At 42.0% G+C, this 23,947-nt stretch overlaps 1 protein-coding gene across 1 annotated transcript in view; it reads right to left on the bottom strand.

Moving 5' to 3' along the window:
• Positions 1-23,947, bottom strand: part of MTHFD1L (methylenetetrahydrofolate dehydrogenase (NADP+ dependent) 1 like) — a 623,332-nt gene that overhangs the window by 277,159 nt on the left and 322,226 nt on the right. The window contains exon 21 of the mRNA XM_029596548.1: positions 4,248-4,387. Coding sequence (XP_029452408.1) covers positions 4,248-4,387 — 140 coding nt within the window. The remainder of the gene's footprint in view (positions 1-4,247; positions 4,388-23,947) is intronic.

Genomic DNA, 23,947 nt, shown 5'->3' with positions numbered 1-23,947 from the left:
TGATCAGTAAGTTGATGTAATTGCAATAACTATTGGGAAGCTGTTTATATTGCTTTTAGGTGCATTGTGAATAGGCTATCTATCTACATGGCAAATAAATAAATAAATAAATTAAATAAATAAATAAATAAATAAATAAATAAAAATAAACTAACAATTTGAAAGACTGCCTTCCTGACAGGATATTTTAAATAAATATCCTGACAGTAGCTGTGCCATTTGAAATTGTGAAGATTATCCATATTTTGACACCACAGCTGTGTGATGTCTGTTTTATCTTGTTTGTTTTGTGATTTAAATTTTCTGAATATCAAAGTTTTTGTTATTGGGTGGCATATAAATATTTTAAAAAACAAATAAATAAATAAATAATTTTACTATAGAGGGTTTTTTGTTTTTTTAAGAAGACTTGAAAAGAAGTAAATAGCTACTAAAGCCGAAGAATATATGAATAAGGAGAATCCCCATAAAAGACATGGGAGGTTGTGAGAGCAGAGACGTCTATCCTAACACATCAGTGGAAACAATTGTCCGGGGAAACTTGCATGAGCCAGTGTGCAAGAACTCCCATGCTTGCTCAGAAAGACTTCTCTTTCTGAGGTCAGAGAGAACATGTCTGTCTTGGTGCCCATCAGATTACATCTTCCCACTTGTGTGGCTGAATTTGTTCCTGCAAGTCCACAGAGAAATAAGAGTCAAGACTTGAGGTTTTTCTCAGAACAAAGAAATTGCTCATTAAGAAAAGGAATATTTTGCTACACTAACCAGCAGGTAAAGATTAATGGTAAGTGTAGGGTCTTCATCATAAATAATCTGCCTCATTCATCAAGATGACAAGTGGCAGATTATACATTTGATAAATCCATTATTTGAATCCTGGTCTCTAATGAATCCCTGGCTTTACTTACACGCTTAAGATAAGACAGTATGAAAATCTCCAGGGATCCAGATTCCAACAGAAACATTCTGATGTCTGTGGTCAAAGTACATGCAATTCTTAATCAAATAGCATTAAATGAAACAATGTCATGCTCTCTGCACATGAAGGAGAATTCTACACAGTACTGAGCTATGCAGTTTAATGGAGAATGCTTTAGGATACTCAAGACATTTCTGGTTCTCAGAATTATATTTTTCTATTAGGCAACTTAAATCTGAAATGACCATTTTCTAAAGCATGCTATAATTCTACAGACAGTTCAATACTATATCCAATCTGAGCAACTATGATTAGTTTATGTTTGTTTTTTTTTAATAGAGAGTGGCGCCAGGCCGGTGCGCTGATGCCGCATATATAACCTGGTGCTGCGCTCGGGAGCCAGTATAGTGGTGGTGGTGAGGGCGGGGGTGTCGGGCCATGCACACAAACGGGTACATTCTTAAAGGCCGGCGCACGCAAATCCCAGGAGATACGTGCGTGGCCGGGCCGTGCATGCACCGATCGCATTATCAGATCGGCCAGGCCACATGCGTATCTCCCGGTACCCGCAGAAGTGCTGGGTCTTTAAAAAGGGGCAGGCCAGGTAGGGACTAGGCAGAGGCCTGCTGGGACAGTGGCCAGTAAGCCCCGTCCCGGGGAAGCACGCACCGGCTGCTGGCCAGAACGCGGAACTTACTACAGCTCAGGAGAGCAAGTAAGTAAAAAAAAAAACCAAAAAACAATAAGTTAGTTAGGGGGTTAGAGGTTGGGGAGGAGAGGGGGAAAGGTAGGAAGGGTAGGCAGGGGAATAGATAAGTTCCCTCCCAGTCCGCTTCTTAATTGGAGCGGACTGGGAGGTGCGCATGCGCGCGCAGGTAGCCGATTTTATAACATGCACATGACGACGCACGCATGTTATAAAATCAACACATCCATGTGCGCGCGCTGGGAACCGTGCACACATGGATGCCTGTGCGTGTGTTTAAAAATCTACCCCTTACTGTGCTGCGACGTCAGGCAGGTCCATGGTCTCCCTCGAGCTCCTATCGTGGCAACAGTGGTGTTAGGGTGCGCCGTTAGCCGCATTAACGTGTACATGACGTTCTCTCATAATGGCGACATCATTGCACGCTGGTGCACCGGGAGGGGAGAAGGGGAGAGAGTGCCAATTGGGGGCCATATGGGGAAGTTCTGGGGAGGGACAGAGTGATGCCGGACGGCTCTTGTCTACCCCATTGGGGGCTTTTGAATTGATGGGCATGTGGGGGACGGATCCTGCCATGCGGGGAGGCAGGTCTTCGGGGAGTTGAGCCTGACCAGTCCCTTTTGTTGCTTCTCCCCGCTGTTCAGGCTTCTGCCTCGTTCCCACTCTCCCTCCCTCCCTCCCAGCACCTACATTTAGTGGCTTTGTCAGTTTCTCCAGTATAAGGAGTTGCTTCAGATTTTGTGTTCTTGCATTGCTGCAGCTTTGGAGCGGGCCTACCCAAGTCAAGAGGGGGGGTTGTTTCTAATCGGAGGCAGTGCATGGTATCACCAGTACGCTGTACCTAGTCTGCTGGGGACCCTCCCGCTTAAGCAGGCAGTCGCCTTGCTTGCGTGTGGCGTGCTGTCCGGAACGCCCATTATGGGTGAGCGATTCTCATGAGGAAAGGGCTTTTGCTTGGCAGCGGCGAGCCATGGAGTCCAGCGCACTGCCTGCCAGGTGCCTACTGTTTTAATACTCTCTGTTATGGCTCGGGTCTCTAGGACTTTATTTGTTAATGTTGTTTGCATAATAAACCTGTGGCCTATTATGCAAGTATCTAAAAACGCATTAATTCGGATTGTGAACGTATGCAGGGTTTGGAATATCCACGCACTGGATTTATTCTGAGGGCAGGGCAGCAGCATATTTGACCCTTTTGAGGGCCCTGGAAGATGGAGAGGGCTGCATGGGGTGGTGGGAGAGTAAAGAAAGGGCATGAGAGGGCTGATGATGGAAGAGGAGAGAGTAAGGGGGTGGGTGAGAGAAGAGAGGAGGGGGGAATGAATGTGGACAGTATCCAGGTAAAGTGGTGAGAGGAGGAGGAGGAGGACAGTGATGAATAGAGGTAGGGGTATGTGCATTTGCCAGGAAAAAAAATCACTCACCATGTATCCTTGCTACTCCCCTCAAAAACAATTACTGCTTATGGAGCAGGTGGGATGAGGGGGGTGGCAATGGTGCTAGTACACGGCAAGTATATTTTGTCCCTGGTGAGTAAGTACTGGAGAAATGTGACAAACTCTGAAATTATGAATACCAAAATAAACAAACGTTCAGAGTGGCTATTACTTCCAAAGGCACTATAGCAGTACATTCCAACAAAGGTTTTGCAAGCATCCCTAAAGAGTTCTGCACAATTTTATATATACTGTGGAAGGAGAGGAGGGAAAAAGGGTTGTGGAATTTTACTATATATTATAACAGAACTAGTAGAAAAAGCTCAGCCAAGGATGGGGAAATATTGTGAAGTGCAGGAAGTGAGTAATTGAGATATGTGGTGGGAATAGAATACACACTGAGCTTGGGTGTTCTATGTAGTAGTAGTAGTAGTAGTAGAGAATGGAATGACTATTCAGAGAAAGGTAGAGCTGAAAAGTACAGCCAGAGAGGGGGTGGAGCACAATTTCCATATGTACTCTGCTCATGATATAGCAGCGAAATGGATAGATTTATTGTACTGGTGCTAACTTGTTTATTGTGATTTGTTTTAAATTATTTTATTGTATTTATTTTAACTCTTATTGGCTTATTTATGATAGATTTTTTTTGTGATATTGTTTTTGTCTTATGTTTATATTTTTATGAATGGCAAATTGTAAACCATTTAGAAATGGTGATAGGCGGTCAAGAAATTATTTAAATAAATATATATGTAGTAGTAGTACAGAGTGGGCTGGACAATATAGAGAGGGGCACAGCTACAGAATGGGGCAGAACTAGAGAGTGCAGGGATAGGGGTGGAGCTCAATTTTCATACTGGCTGTGCAGGTGTGGGGCAACTTTCCACTTTATCATAGTTAGATTCCTTAATCAGAAAAAAATGGAACCCACTGCACTACAGAAATGATATATGGTAACAGTAGTAGTTGCTATAGCGCAGCAGCAGAAGCAGCAACAATGGAGTCTGAAATATTGCAGTGAGTATTAATAAATCTGACTGGCTGATATTTCACATTTATTCATTCACTTACGGTAACTATCTCAGTGGTTGGAACCTCACACTAAAAATGGCAATTGCATTTCAGATTTAATGATAGTTGTTGGGGTGAGGGCAGAATTACTACATAACTTAAAACTGCTTACATTTGGTCCTCCTCCATGCATCTTCAGAGCCCGCACTGTTGCAACAAGTACCACTACATTAGGGATCAGTCCAGATGCTCTGCACTTGATATTGAAGAATTTTTCCATTCCAATGTCTGCACCAAATCCAGCTTCAGTCACTGTCAACATAAAATAAGTATAACTTTCAAAAAACAAAACAATAGATGCAACTTCTTTCAGGCTCTCATCCCCCAAAACAAAACAAAAAAAAACCTCACCAAGTATCAGTGGGCCATATCTATGTTGTGAAATCTCACATTATTATTATTATTTTTTTAAGGATATCTGGCTTTCAGCCCCTAGGCATCTTTTACTAGATACTCTATTGCACTCTTCAACGCTGAACTTGTACCTACTACTTCTGTCTTGGATATTTCAAGTGCCTTTACCCTTTCTAACCTGACGCTTTTGTTCACAATCGTCTGGGTTAGCCCACAATTCTGTCAATTGGGTACTGGTGAAGAAAGGTGAGAAAAGTATTTGAGAACATGAAAGTGATGGAGGTAGTTACAATATTTAAGGAAAAGAGCAACTTAAATTACATCAGAGGCTATTCTGAATATACTGTAATTTGATGTTAAAGATTTATCCAAAAAAAAATAGCTAAAATGTCTTTTGGAACCCCCTGAAATAGCTTTCTGGATTTCTTTCCTTTGATTTTTTTTTTGTAATGATGAGAATGGAGTCCAAGAGGCAAAAAGAAAAGGAAGCTTATTGACTAAAACCACTGAACACAAAATAGGTAACTTTCAGAGAGGGGGTGAAAACATAGAAATGTGAGGCAGAAAAAGGCTGTATGGCCTATCTAGTCTGCCCATCCGCCCAATTAATTTAGCTTTAAAATTCCCATCACTCTCTCAGGAACTCCTGTGTTGAACCTATGCTTTCTTGAATTCAGATAGGTTTGTTTCCACCACCTCTACTGGGAGGCTGTTTCATGCATCCATTACCCTCTTGTAAAGAAATATTTCCTAAAACTACTCCTGAGTCTATACCCTTTCACCCTCATCCTTCGAGTCCTCATTCTAGAGACTCTTTTCCATCAAAAGAGGCTCACCCCCCAGTGCATGAAAACCCTGAGGATAACTAAATGTCCCTACTATATATCCTTTATCTTGTCTTTCCTCTAGGTAAGCCAAGCTACAACAAGGGTGAGCAGTCCAACCAAAAATAATCAATGAAGAATTCAGCCATGGCTTTCACTGTGGGATAAAGGAAAAGAGAGTAAAAACCTTTCTGAAAAGCTAAGGTACACTTAACTATGGGGTCAATTTTCAAAGGATTTAGGAGCATAACTTTGGGAGTTAGACATCTAAATCATATGACTAGAGTGCAGCACCTAAATTTAAGATCCTAATTTGGGTGACTATAAGGAAAGATTTGGGGAAGGGTGGGAAATTAAGTGCTTCTGATTTTTAGCACTGTGTATCTAATTCACAGGGTCGTTTTTCAAATTGCGTTAGGGCCTCACAGCAAGCTAATAGGCTGCAACGCACGTTATATTGCGCAATATTTATTTATTTATTTTGAACTTTTATATACCGATGTTCATGTGCAAAATTACATATCACATCGGTTTACAATGAAACGTCTATAGCAATAAAGCTTTACAGAGAATAAGGGTTACATAGAACTGGGATACATTAAAAATAAGTAAAGGATGTATAAATATAGGGTGCTAGTAGGTGTATGCAAAAAACTGTCAGCATATAACAGGATAAACAGAACCAAAAAGATCCTTAAAAAGGGGTGAGGGAAAGGGTGGGCAATATACCCAGAACAATTGAACCAAGACAGTTAAATTGAGCAATGAAGAGACAATAACAAATATGATAACATGTAGAAAATAACAAAGCCTATCTTGTAAGCAAGGGGGGAAAGCCTAGCTCTGAATCCAAACTTAAGTCCAGTCCTGACTTGCGGGAAGACTTGAGGAGGAACAATCTTCTGATTGGGGAAAACTGGTAGTTAAGATTGCTAATCTAAACTGCTTATGATCGAGAGAGACGATTCATCTGATTAGGGAAATGCTTGTCCGAATAGCCACGTTTTGAGCTTTTTTTTTAAAGAGACTGGGCATGGATCTTGCCGGAGATCCGGGGGGAGAGCATTCCATTGTGGAGGACCGGCTGTTGAAAGTGCGCGTTTCCTTAATGAAGATCTGGCTGGGGGGGGGGGGGGTGTAAAGGATACCTCTGTAGGCAGCTCTAATTGGTCTAGGTTGCTCGTGGAAGCGAAGCGGGATATTTAGCTCAAGCGGGGTGAGATTATGCAAGGCTTTATGAATTATCGTGAGTACTTTGTAGAGGATTCTAAATTTAATGGGTAGCCAACGGAGGTTCCGGAGTATGGGTGATATGTGCTCTCTTTTGTTGGTTTTGGTCAAAATCCTGGCGGTGGCGTTTTGCAACATCTGCAACGGTTTAATCGTGTTAGCAGGGAGTCCGAGGAGGAGCGAGTTGCAATAGTCGATTTTAGAAAAAATGATGGATTGCAGAACTGTACGGTAGTCTTGAAAGTCGAGGAGGGGTCTCAACCTCATTGTGATAGTGAACTACAGTGGCGATATCGCACGATATGTGCAATATTTTGCATGTCCCCACCCAGATACCCTCCTCTATTACTATGAACTTCTTTGCATGCATTTTGCATGTATGAATAATGAAAATGCATGCAAAGAAGGTCACTACTAGGCAATTCTATGCAAATATTGTATCATGGCCGACTGAGAAGGTGGTCAGCCGTGATAAAATAACACCACCTCCTTGGCATGCATTAGGGTTCTGGGGCTCCTGCCGCACATCTAACGTGGGTCCCAAGGCTCCCGCCGCACATTTAACATAGAAGGAAAAAATGTTAAAAATGCAGCCAAATGGGGAGGTTGAAAAGGGGGGAAAACGCATTGGGGGGTGGCCAGAATGAACAAACAATGAAATGCTAACAGAAATCAGGGAAGCTAACAAAATTAGCAGCACAGTGATAATGGGTGACTTCAACTACCCCAGTATTGATTGGGTAAATTTCATATCAGGTCATGCTAAGGAGGTGAAATTCCTAGATGAAATAAATGACTACTTCAGGGAGCAGCTGGTATAAGAGCCAACAAGAGGGTAAGCTATTTTAAACCGAGTCCATAGTGGAACACAGGACTTGGTGCATCAGGTAACAATTTTGGTGCCACTTAGCAACAGTGATCATGAACATATCAAATCTGACTTAATAACTGGAGGGAGGTCACTAAAGAAATCTACTGTAATATCATAATCTCCCTTTTGAAAGTTAAATGCTAAAATGTAAAAAATGGCTAGGAAAATACTGAAAGGAGCAGCTGCCAAGGTTAAGAGCTTGCAGCAAGCAAAGACCTTGTTTAAAAATACCATCTTGGAAGCCCAGACCAGATGTATTACACACATTACAAAAGGTAGAAAGAAAGCTAAATGACTACCAGCATGAAAAAGGCTATTAAAGCTAAAAGAATGTCTTTCAAAAAATGGAAAATGGATCCAAATGAAGAAAACAGGATAAAACATAAGCACTGGCAGGCTAGATGATAAGAAAGGCAAAGAGAGAATTTGAAAAGAAGCTTGTCATGGAAGTCAAAACCCATAATAAAACTTTTCCAGCTACATTTGAAAGCAAAAAAAAGCCTGGGAGGGAGTCAGTTGAACCATTAGATCAGGGGTGGCCAAATCCAGTCCTTAAGAGCCTCAAACAGATTAAGTTTTTCAGGATATCCACAATGAATATTCATGTGAGAGATCTGTATACAATGGAGGCAGTTGCAGGCAAATGTATCTCATGCATTGTTGATATCCTAACTTGTTTGTGGCTGTTGAGGACCAGAGATGGCCACCTCTGTATTAGATGATCAAGGCTGTAGAAGGGGCAGTTAGGAAAGACAAGGCCATAGTGGAGAAACTAAATTAATTCTTTGCTTCAGTCTTTACTGAGGAAGACATAAGAGAGATATCCATGCCAGATTCAGAGGAACTGAAACAAATCTCAGTGAACCTGGAAGATGTAATAAGGTAAATTGACAAACAAATTGGCAAATCAACTGGACCAGATAGCATACATCCCATAGTGTTGAAAGAAGCAAAAATTAAATTACAGACATACTATTAGTAATTTATAAACTATCTTTAGAATCATCTATGGCACCAAAGATCGGAGGGTTGCCAATGTATGGCCAGTTTTTTTAAAAGGGTTCCGGGGTGATACAGGAAACTACAGACCAGTGAGTCTCATGTCAGTGCTGGGCAAAATGTTTGAAACTATCATAAAGAACAAAATTACTGAACATATAGTCAGTATCCGTAATTTAACAGGATAAAGCCAACATGGATTTAGCCAAGGGAAATCTTGCCTCAACAATCTTCTACATTTTTTTGGAATGAGTAAATATACATATGTATAATGGTGATCCAGCTGATAGAGTGTATCTGGATTTCCAGAAAGCATTTGACAAAAGTTCCACAAGAGAGGCTTCTGAGGAAATTTAAAAAGTCATGGGATAGGAGGTGGTGTCCTATTGTAAATTGGCAACTGGTTAAAATATTTAAAACGGTCAATTTTCTCAAGGGGAAATGTGAATAGTGGAGTACTTCAGGGATCTATTCTGGGACCACTACTTTTTAACATATTTATAATTCACCTGGAAATATAAATGAGTTACGAGATCAAGTTTACAGATGATCCAAAATTATTCAAAGTTATTAAATCTCAGAATTGTGAGAAATTGCAAGAGGACCTTGAAAGACTGGGAGAATGGGCATGCAAATGGAAGCTGACATTTAATATGGACAAGTGCAAAGTGATGAACTTAGGGAACAGTAATTGAAATTATAGCTACACACTGCAAGGTTCCATATTAAAAATCACCACTCAGGAACAGAAAATGAATAGAATGCTAGGAATTATTAGGGAAGGAATGAAGAGTAAAACAGAATGTCATAATGCCTCTGTATAGCTCTATGGAGCAACCACATCTTGAGTATTGTGTACAATTCTGGTCACTACAATTCAAAAAAGATATAGCAGAATTAGAAAAGGTACAAAGAAGGGTGACCAAAATGATAAAAGGAATAAAAAGATTCCCTAAGAGTAAAGGCTAAAGAGGTTAGGGCTCTTCAGCTTGGAGAAGACATGGTTGAGGGGAGATATGATAGAGGTCTATAAAATAATGAGCGGAATGGAACGGGTAAACACAAATTGGTTGTTTACTCTTTCAAAAAGTACAATGACTAGGGGACATGCAATGAATTATTAACATTTAAAACAAATAGGAGAAAATATTCTTTTACTCAATGCATACCGTAATTAAGCTCTGGAATTCGTTGCCAGAGGATATGCTGAAAGATGTTAGAGGCTGGGTTTAAAAAAGTTTTGGATAAGTTCCTGGAGGAAAATTCCATAAACCATTATTAAGGTGGTCTTGGGGAAATCCTCTGCTTATCTCTGGGATAAGAAGAATGAATCTATTTATCTTTGGGATCCTGCCAGGTACTTTTGACCTAGATTGATCACTGTTGAAAACAAGATACAGAGCTTGATGAAAATTTGGTGTGACTCAGTATGGCAAAACATTTGTTCTTAAATGTAAAGAAAAAAATTATACCTGATAAAGGCAGGTACGATAAATGACAATGAACATTTCTTTTCCCATTGGTGGCTCTGCAGTTTGCTCTATTTACCAAAGAAGCCCTTTCAGTGCTTACAGCCTTGTAATCATATTTTCCAAGTATAAAGAATGACTTATGCACAAAAAAAGTTCTTTCTGCACAAAAAGCATTTTTGTATATAAATCATATTTTATGCACATAAAATATGATTTGGCCACATAAAAAAATCTATAAATAAATACAATAAACCATGTTTTCTAAGCATAACATGAGTTATGCACACAAGAAATGTTTTCAACACAGAAAACATGTTTTTGTAGACATAAATCAAATTGTATGTATGGAAAACATTTTTCATGTGCACAAAGCATATTTTCCGCACTTAAAATACAGACTATGGGGCAGATTTTAAAAGCCTATGGGGCAGATTTTAAGAGCCCTGCTCGCCTAAATCCGCCCAAATCCGGGCGGATTTAGGCGAGCAGGGCCCTGCGCGCCGGTGAGCCTATTTTACATAGGCTCACCGGCGCGCGCAGACCCCGGGACTCGCGTAAGTCCCGGGGTTCTCCGAGGGGGGGCGTGTCGGGGGGTGGGCCTGGTCGTCGCGGCGTTTAGGGGGCGTGTCGGCAGCATTTTGGGGGCGGGTCCGGGGGCGTGGTTACGGCCCAGGGCGGTCCGGGGGCGGGGCCACACCCTCCGTACCCGCCCCCAGGTTGCGTCCCGGTGCGCTAGCGGCCCGCTGGCGCGCGGGGATTTACGTCTCCCTCCGGGAGGCGTAAATCCCCCGACAAAGGTAAGGGGGGGTTTAGACAGGGCCGGGGGGGTGGGTTAGGTAGAGGAAGGGAGGGGAAGGTGAGGGGAGGGCGTTAGAGGATTCCCTCCGAGGCCGCTCCGATTTCGGAGCGGCCTTGGAGGGAACGGGGGTAGGCTGTGCGGCTCGGCGCGCGCTGGCTATACGTAATCGATAGCCTTGCGCGCGCCGATCCAGGATTTTAGCGGATACGCGCGGCTCCGCGCGTATCTACTAAAATCCCGCGTACTTTTGTTGGCGCCTGGAGCGCCAACAAAAGTACACCAACGCGCCTTGTTTGAAAATCCACCCCTAAGCGCGTAAATCCAGGTGGATTGACACGCGAAGGGGGAGTTACGCACACTGGGCTTATGGTTTATCCTGTTTTCTTCATTTGGATCCATTTTCCATTTTTTGAAAGACATTCTTTTAGCTTTAATTGCCTTTTTCATGCTGGTAGTCATTTAGGGGCGGAGAGTGGGTGTGGCCAGAGGCCTCTCCACTGCCGCTGGGTCCGGGGATTGTGTGCCAGCACTTGGCCGGTAGGCGTAACTTCGGAAATAAAGGTACCGGGAGTATTTTTGTTCGGGCTGGGGGGGGGGGGGGGGCAGGACAGGTAGGGGAAGGGAGGGGAAGTGGGGAAGAAAAGTTCCCTCCAAGGCTGCTCCGATTTCGGAGCTGTCTCAGAGTGAACGGGGAAAGCCAGCTGGTCTCCTCAAGGGCTTGGCGCGCGCAAGATGCATTAATGTGCACGCCCTTGTGTGCGCCGTCCCCTGATTTTATAACATGCACGCGGCTGTGCGCGCATGTTATAAAATCGGACGTACATTTGTGTGCGCCGGGTAGCGCGCACAAATGTAGGTCGAGTGAGTAGGTTTAAAAATCTGGCCCTATACGTCCCGACATTGGAATTCCAACTTCTGCCCATAGACTAACTTTAGCTCTAGAAACTTTACTCCTCCTTGGACTAGTGGTCAAGTTTTTAGCGCTAAGAAAACACGAGATAAAACAGTGCACCTCTCTGCATTGGGGGGTAACATCTAATGCAGTCGTTAGCATGGAATGTCCAAGCTAAGATGCGTAAATGCACACTGTTGTATGCACATTTTTTGTGTGCAAAACATTGTGAGGCATTGGCAATAAAGTTTGTGCACAACAAAATGTGTGCAGGACTGAAGGTTAAACTGTGTTGTGCTGAGCGCAACTTGTTGCATCATTTCTAGAGTAATGATTACAGAAACCATCCCAGAGCAGAGTAGATCAATCTTTCACATGAACCATGCTTACATAGATGTTGCTTCTCCAGGTATTTACATTTCTGTCACAGCAGAAACAAATGTATGGTTTGGAAAGTTTTGTTTTTGTTTTAAACCAAGGTTCATTAAGTCAGTCATGTGCTTGTATGTAAAAGGAAATGTATAGTTTACTTAAGACATGCTAAGGGAAACAACAAGCTTAGGATGACAGCTGCAAAATGGAAAAAATCCTCCATTGCAAAATATTTTGAAGAGACTTTTTGTCATGGTGATTTCATCTTTGACGTTCATAAAGTTTTAGAAAATTTCCCCTTCTGTTATTTAATTTCTCTCTCACCTTTTAAATTTCACTGCTGGTGCTTTCTTCATGTTCGAAGTATATTTTTTATCCTCCTTCAGCTTTCATAAGCCTGACTATACATTTTTGCACATAAACCATGATTTCTGCGTATAAATAATATTTTGCTGTGCGCTAATCTTTTCCTTTGTGCACATATTTTTATTTGCATGCACAAGTTAACTCCCAATGCATTAGCATACCATTAGCTTACTGCACTGGGAATAAAAAAAAAAAAATGTAGCTTGTGCTTTAAAGAAACTATCGGCCCGATTTTAAAAGTGCCATGTGCATAAAAAATGGGGGTTACGCATGTGGCCGGGCCTTGTGAAAGCCGCGCGCGTTTTAGAATGTGCTCGGTCACACGTGTAACCCCCAATATGTGCCGAAGTGCTGGGCCCTGCAAAAGGGGTGGGCCAGGACGGAACCATTAGCCACTGTTCCAGGGAAGCGTGCTGGCAGCTGGCCCAGCGCTCAGAGATTACGTCTGCTCCCGGGGAGCAGTAAGTATTAAAATAAAAAAAAAAAAGGGATAGGTAGGGTTATATTAGGGGTCAGGGAGGAGAGGGAAAGAGGTAGGAAGGATAGGGATAAGGATAGGAAATTTCCCTCCCAGTGCTCTTCTTAATTGAAGTGGACTGGGAGAGAACTGGGGGAGGCCAATTGCGTCGCCGCCCATATTTTGTTAAAATCCCCCCCCCCCCCCCCGCGCGAGTCGTGGGCTGCCCGCACCTGCGCACGCAGCCATTGGATTTCATAACGTGTGCACGCCGGCGGCGCATGTTATAAAATCAGCGCATCCGTGTGCTTAATTCCAGGGCACAGTTTTAAAGCTCATCTTTTTGTATCGGCCTCTTCGTTCTTTAGAGCAAACTTCCAGTAGAACGTGAAACGTGGGACAAGCACAGGGGATCTCTGGAGGAGTGGAAGGGATTGTGAAGATGGGAAGGCTAGACAGGCTGTATGGTCTTTTTCTGTCGTCGAGTTTTTATGAAAGAATGGGATCTGTGAGAGCCCCTATATGATTGAGAATTTCAAGGATGGTTAGAGTTCAAGAAAGCTAAGAACCGATCCCATGTTTTAAAGAACCCTTAGCTTTTGTTGTATCTTTCTGCTTAAATCTTTTCCATTGTAAAATATCCCAGCTCCTATCATAACCAGTCTAGAAAACACTGAAAAATCGGGAGGGGGGGGGGGGGGAGGGGACGGAGACGGACTGCTCCCAAATCTTTCACTAGACAACATCGGGCTTCCAACATCAGATGGCCTATCAATTTTGTATTTCTTTTTCCCTACTTAATGTGCCAAACCTAATATAACAATTTTCAGGTCCCAAGAAAGGTCTAAGCCCCACAACAGCTACTAAAAATCAAACTTCATTTTTTGACTCAGCAGTTTCCTTCTGTCCCTTTGGGCTACCAATTCAGCCAGGACCATGACTGGGATCTGGCACCATAAGTGTACATGCATACCTAACTGGGAATTTTTTCCCCCTATTTTATATTCCTTTCCAATCTACTTTAGTCCATTCACTGTGGTGACAGTCATCAGCCAGAGGCCATGCACTAAAGCCAGTGGCATAGCGAGCGGGGGCAGGGAGGATGCCGGGGGCCTCTTTCTGTATTTTTTTTTCAGTCGCACGCAGGTAGAAGACGAGAAGAGAGTGTTATTTGAAATGTCTGCCGTTTCTGCGATCTTAAGCATTTTTACGAGGAGGATAGTGCAACACAAATGTAGTGGCCAATGCGTGCCAGATACCCTTGCTACACCACTGACTAAGGCTCTTTCTGGAAGTCTACAATAGTGGTTCATAAATCCAGGCACTAGGTGTCACCATTAGGTGAAGAATGCCTCCCTCCCCACCAGGGGCTGGGAATACTGCCTTCATAGTGTCTCCAACACAAGGTCAGCTGGTACTATTCTGAAAGATTCCACCAATGGGGCAAAAGCAAGTGGGGATTGACCCTACCTCTTCAGACACCTCAGGGTTGTAAGTTAAGCCTGAGATGAATCTGGGGGGAGGTTCCACTTTTTGTTGTTTTTTTTTAAATAAAGTAGGCCTAAAAACCTGGGGCAAAGCTAAAACATATCTAATTTTTTTTTTTACACACACATTTTTTGGGCTGGGTAGGAGTGCAGTAGGGGAGAAGCTGTGTGGTTCACCATGGACCACCAGGGGATTTTCACCCATGAAGCTGGGGATCTTTTACAGGGCCTTACAGCACATTTGAAAGATGGGAGCCCCAGGATAGGAGGGGATATCACCATACATTACTGTGACTGGGATCATGCAAAATATTCCATGTATGAAACTGCTAACAAACAACAGGTCTGTGTCTGTGCCAGGTAGATAGTACAGCTAATCTACCATAAAATCATAAATAATTTCAAAGCGATGGTTTAGGTGCCTAGTGTTCCTACTTCAAGTTGCACATATGACTAATTAAATATCGGTTCTCCTTTCCATTATTTGGTCCATAAAATGTTATCAATATATTCACATAAAGAGATGCAGTATTTACCCATGTAGTGTCCTGCAAGAAATGATTTTCCAGCTTGCTGGGGTTATGAATGAGGCAGAGTAACTGCTCATAACCTCTACACGGCAATAGAAAAGGACACCGACTGGATTGCCACAGAGTGCATAAAAATGGAGATCCAAAATGAACTGTTAGCCTACAATCCTCAAAACTAGAGGAAAATTAATCTAGAATCTAAAATGTTTCATCTCACTGCCACAACTCAAGTAAATGTCTTGCACACGCAAAATATTCAAATTTATCACAACAATCTTCTTGCACCTTTCAAATGACGCAGAAAGATTTTTTCAGACAGAGCAAAAAAATTATAAGTGTCTGAGTACGGAAATCTTAAATGTTTATGTCCATTAATGGGGCTTCTTATTTAAAACAAATAGATGGAAACAAAGTTAAAAACGTCAGAGCTTGACGTCCATTTGGGGAAGGAAACAGGATGCAGTACAAAAGCTGGTGGAATGAAGGTTAACAACTGCAAAGGAAATAAAGTGGAGAGTAATGAGATGATGACAATGTAATTTGCCAAACTTCTGGACTTTGAAACCTGTTTGTGCTCAAATACTCTGTGCAATCACGTTTATATTATTTCCTTCTTTCAAATCCGAGTGCCAAATAAAACATAAACGAATAAATGCTCCTGGGATTTCCTGGAATCTGAATCTGGTTCTGGTCCACTAATTGTAATATTAAGGAAACCATTTACCACTCTCAAGTGAAAAAATATTACTTGAAAAAACAACATTATGCATAGTACTTCAAAATTACATTAAGTGCAGGCTTTAAAGTTGAGACAAACTGACCCAAGGGTGCAATCATTCAACACTCTTGAAATGACAGATTTTGCATTAAGAAAACAATGCTGACTGGGTAAGCAAAATAATTCCGTTGACAAAAATTATTTATTTTCATATTCCACTGCACTAGTTATTCTTTGGAGAACTCATCTCTCCCCGCATAAATTTATTTATTTATTTATTTATTTAAAATTTTTATATACCGACGTTCATCCGGGATATCACATCGGTTTAAATGAATAAGACCCACTGAAATTGTAATTCAAGTAAGTGGGTGATGAACCGAAGATTAGGAAGCTGCTGTGTCTGTGTAGATTTCTGAAGGAAGGCATCAATCGGGATAAATCTCAGTTATTTCTGTATCCCAACACTCCTACTATTACTAATCATTTTTAGAGTGCTACCATACATACACAGCACTGTACAGACACACATAAGAAATAGTCCCTTCTTTGTAGCTACACGCGTAACCCGAGAAAATTTGACCCATGCGTGCACAAGCCCCGGGACGCACGCATGTCCCAGGGCTTGCAAAAGGGCGGTCCAGGGGCGCGGCAGCGGTCCGGGGGCAGGGTCGAGTGCTCCGGCACAGTGGCCTGTGCCGGGGCATGGCGCGCCAGCAGGCGTAACTTTTTCAACAAAGGTGGGGGGGGGGGGATTTACTTAGGGCTGGGGGTGGGTTAGATAGGGGAAGGGAGGGGAAGGTGGGGGGGGGGGCGGAGGGAACGGGGAAAGCCATTGGGGCTCCCCTTGGGCTCGGTGTGTGCACCCTCTTGCGTGTGCCGACCCTGGATTTTATAACATGCGCGTGGCAGCGCGCGCATATTATAAAATCGGGCGTAGTTGTTTGTGCCAAGTTGCGGGAACAAATCTACGCCTGTGCATAAGTTTAAAAATCTGGCCCTAATTGTCTTATGCCTTGTCCACTGATCTTCAGCTTCAAAAATGTCTTCCTTTTATCTAGCCATCACTACTCTCCTTGAAAGCATCTCATCCTTGCCACTGTTATCACATCTCCACTATTTTGTGCTCTTCTCCATTTCCTCTCAAAATGGGAATATCAATACCAATCATGGTCCTCCACTGCAAGTCTCACACCATCTGTGCTGCTACAGTAGCATATAATTTAAAAAAGGGAGACTATGATAGTTTGAGGAAATTAGTTAGAAATAAACTAATAGGAATGGTTGTAAATCTTTGTATGAGGCATAGACCTTGTTTAAAAATACCATTTTGGAAGTCCAGATAAAATATGTTCCATGCATTAGAAAGGTTGAAGGAAGTCCAAATGACTGTCAGTAAAGTTTAGTGACGAGATAAAGGAGGTTAAGTTAAAGGGCATCATTCAGAAAATGGAAAGCAACCCAAATGATGAAAATAGGCAAGAACAAGCACATTGGCAAGTTAGATATAAAACAGCTATTAGACAGGCCAAGAGAGACTCTGAGAAAAAGCTTGCCAGTGAGGCAAAAACTAATAAAAACTTTTTCAAGTACATTCAAAGCAAAAAGCCTGTGAGGGAATGAGTGGGCCACTAGATGATCAAATGGAAAAGAGGTGCTCAGGAAGGACAAGAAAACAGAAGAAAAAAAATGAATGAATGATTTCCTTGACTCTGTCTTTACAAACGAGGATGTTCAGAACATACCCACACTTGAAATATTCTTTAATGGTGGAGATTCTTAGCAGCTAAAACAAATATCTGAGACAATGGAGGATGTAATAGATCAGACTGACAAACTAAAGAGTAACAAATCACTGGGACTGGAAGGCATCCACCCCAGAGTTCTAACAGAACTAAAACATGAAATTACTAAGCTGTTTCTGTAATTTATAACCTATCATTTAAAATAGTCATGATTCCTGAAGACTGGAAGGTGGCCAATGTGATGCTGATTTTTAAAAAGGGCTCCAAGGCTGACCTGAGAAACTGTAAACTGGTGAGCCCGATGTCAATGCTAGGCAAAATGGTAGAAGCCATCCTTAAATATATATATTCTTACTTTTGTTAAATGTATAATGCTTATTTAATCCTGTTAAATGTATAACGCTCCGGCGTAAGTTCCTGTTCATTGTACACCGACGTGATATCTTTGATGAGCGGCGGTATATAAAAAACTATAAATAAATAAATAAATAAATAAATAACTTGCCATACAGATAGACATGGCTTAATAGAGAAGAGGCAGTATAGTTTAAACAAGGGGAAGTCTTGTTTTTTTTTTTAGATATTTTTGAAGGTATAAACAAACATGTAGATAATGGTGAGTCGGGTGATATAATGTTTTTGGATTTTCAGAAGGCATTTGACAAAGCCCCCATGAGAGACTCCTCAGGAAATTAAAATTCATGTGATAGGAGGCAGTGTTCTATTGGATTGGTAACTGGTCAAGAGGTCAGAAACAGAGGGTAGGACTAAATGATCAGTTTACCAAATGGAGAAAGGCTGTAATGGAGTACCACAGGGATTGGTATTAGAACCTGTGCTAAAATATTCATAAATGATCTGGAAAAGAGAATGACATGTGAAGTAATCAAAATTGCAGATGACACAAAATTATTCAAATTTGTTAAAACAGCAGTAGATCACGAGGAACTGTAGAAGGGCTTATGAGTTTAGGAGACTGGGCAACTGAATGGCAGATGGAATATAATGTAGAAAAGTGCAAAGTGATGCACATAGGAAAAATAATCCCAACTACACGAACATGATGCTCGGTTCTGTATATGGAGTTACTACCCAAGAAAAGATTCTTGGCATCCTTGTGGACAATACATTAAAATCCTCGGCTCGGTGTGCAGCAGTCAAAAAAAGCAAATAGAATGTTAGGAATGATCCAAAAAGGAATAAAAAATAAAACGGAAAACATATGGCCTCTGTATCAAGCTATGGTGAGACCACACATTGAATATTGTGTGCAATTCCGGTCACTCCATCTCAAGAAAGGCATAGCGAAATTAAAAAAGGTGCAGAGGAGGGCAACAGAAATGATAAAGGGGATGGAACATCTCGCTTATGATGAGAGGCTATGCAGGCTGAGACTCTTCAACTTGGAAAAGAGACGGCTGAGAGGGAACATGAAAAAGTTTATAAAATGATGAGTGGGGTGGAACGGGCAAATAAAGGATGGTTATTTACCCTTTCAAATAATACTAAAACAATAGGATACTCCATGAAACTAAAAGCCAGCAGATTGAAAACTAATTATAGAAAGTACATTTTTCACTCAGTGTACTATCAAGCTGTGGGATCTATTGCAAGAGGACATGATCAAGGCAACTAGCAGAGTGGGATTTAAAAGAGGTTTAGACAAGCTCAAGGAAGAAAATTCCATAACATATTACCCAGATAGTCAAATGAAAGTTATTGATATGGCTGGGAGAAAGTTAGATGAATTAGATCTACTTTATGGGGGATCTTCCAGGTATTTACAGCCTGGATTGGTCACTGTCGGAGACAGAATACTAAACTCATGGCAATTATATTCTTATCAACTCATTATCCCTCCAATCTTGTCCCTATCCCCCACATTTCTCCCTTTCTTACGTTCCCAGTGGAATACCTATTTATTTCGAATAAACTTGTCAACATTCATAACCTTTTTCTCTCATTCTGCCATTTTCTCACTTTGATTGAGACTTATCTTTCCATGAGGGCTTTGCTTCAGTAAGATTATTTTTCCTCCCATACACCTTGCTCAGTAAGCTGCATTTACGGTGATAGGCTGTTACTCACCTCTCAAGTTTCAACCCCATTCTTTTTCTTCATTGGAGGCACATTCCCAAATATCTATTCCCCAACTATCGACATCCTTGATAAATCCCCTTCCTCCCTCACCAACTTCAGTTCCTGGCTTTCCTTCTTGCCTGAACCATGTGCTTTCCTTATTCTTGGGTACTTTCATTTCCATGCCGACAACTTGACTCTTATACCTCAAAGTTACCTGTTTTAACCTCCGAATTTGACCTGTAACTACATTTTACTTCCTCTGCTCACCAGCATGGCCACTGCCTACTTAGTCCTTCTAACCAACTGCTATCTTTCATACTTCTTCACCTCTGTTCTTCCCCTGACAATCATCTTTCATACTAAACTATCCTCCCTAAAAGCCTCATCCAAATACCACAAGAATCTCCAGGCTTTAGACCCTTGCATCTACTTTACTGCTGTTTCATCTCTCCTCTCCTCCACAACCTTGTTACTGTCTGTTGATGAGACACCCTCTTCTTCATTTATTTAAAAGATTTGTATTCTGCTCTCACCATAGAAAAAAACGTCCAAGGTGGGTTATAATAAAACCATACACAAATCATAAACAAAACTAATAGAAAATAATTAACACACCTACTCACTAAATAAACTGTTCTGCAGAGGAACATAAGTCTGCACAGTAGTATACAAATGCCTTGGAAAACAAATATGTTTTAAATGTTTTCCTAAATGACATAAAGCAGGCTATAGCTCTTAAATCATCCAGTAGCGAATTCCATAGCAAAAGCAATGGGAAAAGCCCTTTCTCGCGTCAACTCGTAGTGGGCCAATTTGGGTGAGGGGACATCCAACAAGTTCTTATTTTTCTATCTTAAACACCTAATTTATAAATACAGGCGACCCTAAATTGGATATGTCACTTCACTGGTAGCTAGTGTAATAACATTCGGACAGCAGCATTCTAAACCAGCTGTAAGAGGCATAAAACATATGCTGGGAGACTGAGAAAAATAGCACTATAGTATTTAGGCTGTCCAAAACAAGAGCCTATAAAACACTGCACAAATCACTAGGCATCAAGACATTTCTTAAATTGTGCAGCATTTGTAGCTTAAAAAATTATGATTTCACCATTGTACAAATATGCATTTGCATATTTAAAGAGGGTCTATCAGAACCCCCAAATTGCAAACACAGAAATAGGAATACAGTAACCATTGAAATCAAAAGTAGGAATATTATTCAGAGGAAACTTACTCAGTATGATGATTTCCGTTTTTTTATCATGTTCAAATTTAGCTTATGATGGAAAAACCAATGTTTAATGGAATTACTGCATAAAGTGACAAACTTAAATGTCTCAGCCCATGTGGAATGGATGGCAACAAAAAACTGAATATCATCAGCATATAATCTGTAGTTCATTCGAAGACAAGCCAATAATGCACAAAGTGGTGCAATATATGTTGCGCCGGAGGTGGAACCTTTGGCCGAGGTGGGGTTGATGCAACCTGTAGGTAAGGACCTACGGTCCCCACCATCGGCAGGTGGAGTGGGCTGATGAACAGAGGCCAGCTGGAGCTTTACCGATACCAGCCCTCGTTCCCTGCGGGTTGAGCCTTTGGGTGCTGGGGCCGGCTGGACTTAGGTGGGCCTCTGTATGTGGTCGATGAGGAGATCGAGATCAGCCCAGAGACAGCAGGAGGGAGATGGTACAGTCTTACACTAGACAACGTAGTGTCCTGGAGACTCAGGCGCCAAAGGAACGAAGGCAGACAGGGGGCACCCGAGCAAAAGCAGGCCAAAGCCTGAATAGATCAAGTCCAGGAACTAGGCTGAAGAGGCGTCGAGGAACAGGCTTGAGTCAGGGCTGGTGGCAATCTGGAAGCAGTAGCAAGCAAGGCTGAAGTCTGATCACGGAGATAGTCAAGTGTAGTCAACCGATGCAGAGGTCTGGGTCTGGAGAGAGGCAATGACGTAGTCAGGCAATGCAGAGGTCTCAGTCTGGAGAAAGGCAACAACGTGGTCAGTAAGCGACGAGACTAAGAAGATCAGTGTAAAAAATGCCTTTATTAAATAAAGGCATTTTTTACACCGATCATCTTCGTCTCTAGCAATATTGGATCGGCTTCCGCTTTGTTTTTTGGTTCCATCCCTTCTACCAACAACGTGGTCAGGCAATGCAGAGTTCCGGGTCTGGAGAGAGGCAACAGCGTAGTCAGGCGAAGCAGAGGTCCGGGCTTGGAGAGAGTCAACAACGTGGTCAGGCGAAGCAGAGGTCCGGGCTTGGAGAGAGTCAACAGCATGGTCAGGCGAAGCAGAGGTCCAGGCTTGGAGAGAGTCAACAGCGTGGTCAGGCGAAGCAGAGGTCCGGGCTTGAAGAGATTCAACGGCATGGTCAGGGCAAAGCAGACCTGGAGGAGCGGCAGAGTGGTGCAGCGCCGGCAGAGAGCCTTTAAAATTTATACTGGGATAACTACCTGACCAGCAATATTCAAAATCTGGCTGGTTAGGTTTAAAATTATCCAACTACAGTTAGCTGAATAACTTTAATCAGATATATTAAGTCGGACCTTTACCCCACTGAATAACTAGGACAAGATATTTGGCTAACTGTAGCTTGATTCCATATCAGCTCACAGTCTTAATGAATATTGGGCCTACTGTATCTATCTGATAAAACTACCCTTGCCTCCAACCCCCATTGACACTTTGGCTGACCTATTCCATTACAAGGCTCAAAAAATTAATCTTGAGTTTTCCATCTCCCCCCAATTCATTCCTCTGTCCTTCCTTTGATATCATTTTTTCCTTTTCTTAAATCACAGAGGAGGAAACCACTTAATTTTTATTCCCCTTCCAAACTCACTACATGTTCTTCTCATGCTATTCTCTTTCAGCTCCTCAGCTCTATTTCTCCTAGAGCAATCCATTCCACTTGTCACTTTCTTAGTCTATCACTTTCCACTGAAATTATTTCTACTATTTTCAAATTGCTGTGATCACAGCACTCCTCAAAATTCCTTTACTGGAGCCTACTTGTACTGCTAAATATCATCCCATCTTCCTCTTCACTTTCACACCCAAGCTACTCAAATATTCTGCTTTGTCAGATACCAACAGGGCTGTAGGCGATTGATAGTCCAAGATCCTCACTGAGGCCTGGATTTATCAAAATGCACTAAATACTGCATGTGATAGAAAAAAGGGCATGTTTTATGGTAATAGGCAGTTTATTGAAATTTGCGCTAATACCTATGCGAAGAGCTAAGTTACCACAAATTGCGATAACTTTTTCACACTTTGAGATAAGTGTCAGAAGTGTGGTATTTCCTACATGCAACCACTGGTGGGACCATGTTTACTATCAGAGCCACTGAGGAGGGGAGGGGAGGGAGAGGGAGAGAGAGCAAGAGCCTAGCCATAATGCCCCATCACTAGATAGGTATATATATCTCTATGGGAGGTCTACCTAGTATTCCCTAGTAACTCGAGGTGAGGTTTAGGTATTAGTGTAGGGGTTAGGGGCCACTTTGACATTCAAAGTGAGACATACGAACAGAACATTGCTCTCTTGTGAAGATTTGATGACCCTCGGAGTGAGGAAACTCACTCAAAGATGACATTTGTGCAATGTTCTCTCAATCTAGCTTGATGTTACCCAGGTACTTTAGGTATTTCCCTAGCCCCAGAGGGTTTACAATCTATTTTTCAAAGGCTTATCGCATGCTATTTGGTGTGAAAGCCTGCACACCGCATCCGCCGAAATCACACGACCATGGTGCAAAGTCTGTGGGCATTCGCAGGCCTGCCCCCCCCCCCTGTTTTCACAGGCCTAGGTTTGTACCTGAGGCAATGGAGGGTAAAGTGACTTGCCCAAGGTCACAAGGAGTGACAGTGGGACTTGAACCCTGGACTCCTGGATCGTAGCCCACTGCTTTAACCACTAGGCTACTCCTCCACTCAATCCAGCTTTAATCCAGTATCTGAAAGTTAGATATTTTGTTTGCACCCGTAGCTCTGCCAATAGCCATCTGGAGCTTGTTAAATTATGGCAATTAAAAATTCTGGTACTGCCTGTCAAACAGTGCTTGACTCCCAAAAGGTTCTAACCCAGGCCTTTACAACAGCCATCTCTCTTAGAATAACAAATGTAGAAAGAACAGAGTATACTGGCTTATCTTTTAGCTCGTTAGTATTATGCAGTCTAGTAAAAATAACAAATGACAGCATGCTATATTTTCAGGCCTTCCTTATGCTAAGCTATGTGCAATGTATATATATGGATCCACATTTATCAATTATTGGGACCCATTTTGATCCATGGCTAACCACATCTTTCGCATACAAGGTCTTCCAGAAATCTAGCTGCCTAAAATAATCTTTTCACAAGCTGTCAGCTATAGTATGTATCTCAGATAATAGAAGGACTAGGGGGCACTCCATGAAGTTAGCAAGTAGCACATTTAAAACTAATTGGAGAAAATTCTTTTTCACTCAACGCACAATTAAGTTCTGGAATTTGTTGCCAGAGGATGTGGTTAGTGCAGTTAGTGTAGCTGGGTTAAAAAAAGGTTTTGGATATGTTCTTGGAGGAGAAATCCATTAACGGCTATTAATCAAGTTGACTTA

The sequence above is a fragment of the Rhinatrema bivittatum genome, chromosome 3 (assembly GCF_901001135.1).
Source record: "Rhinatrema bivittatum chromosome 3, aRhiBiv1.1, whole genome shotgun sequence".
NCBI classification, from domain to species: domain Eukaryota; kingdom Metazoa; phylum Chordata; class Amphibia; order Gymnophiona; family Rhinatrematidae; genus Rhinatrema; species Rhinatrema bivittatum.
The sequence above is the reverse complement of the archived record's forward strand: the minus strand, read 5'-3'. Positions and strand labels throughout refer to the sequence as shown.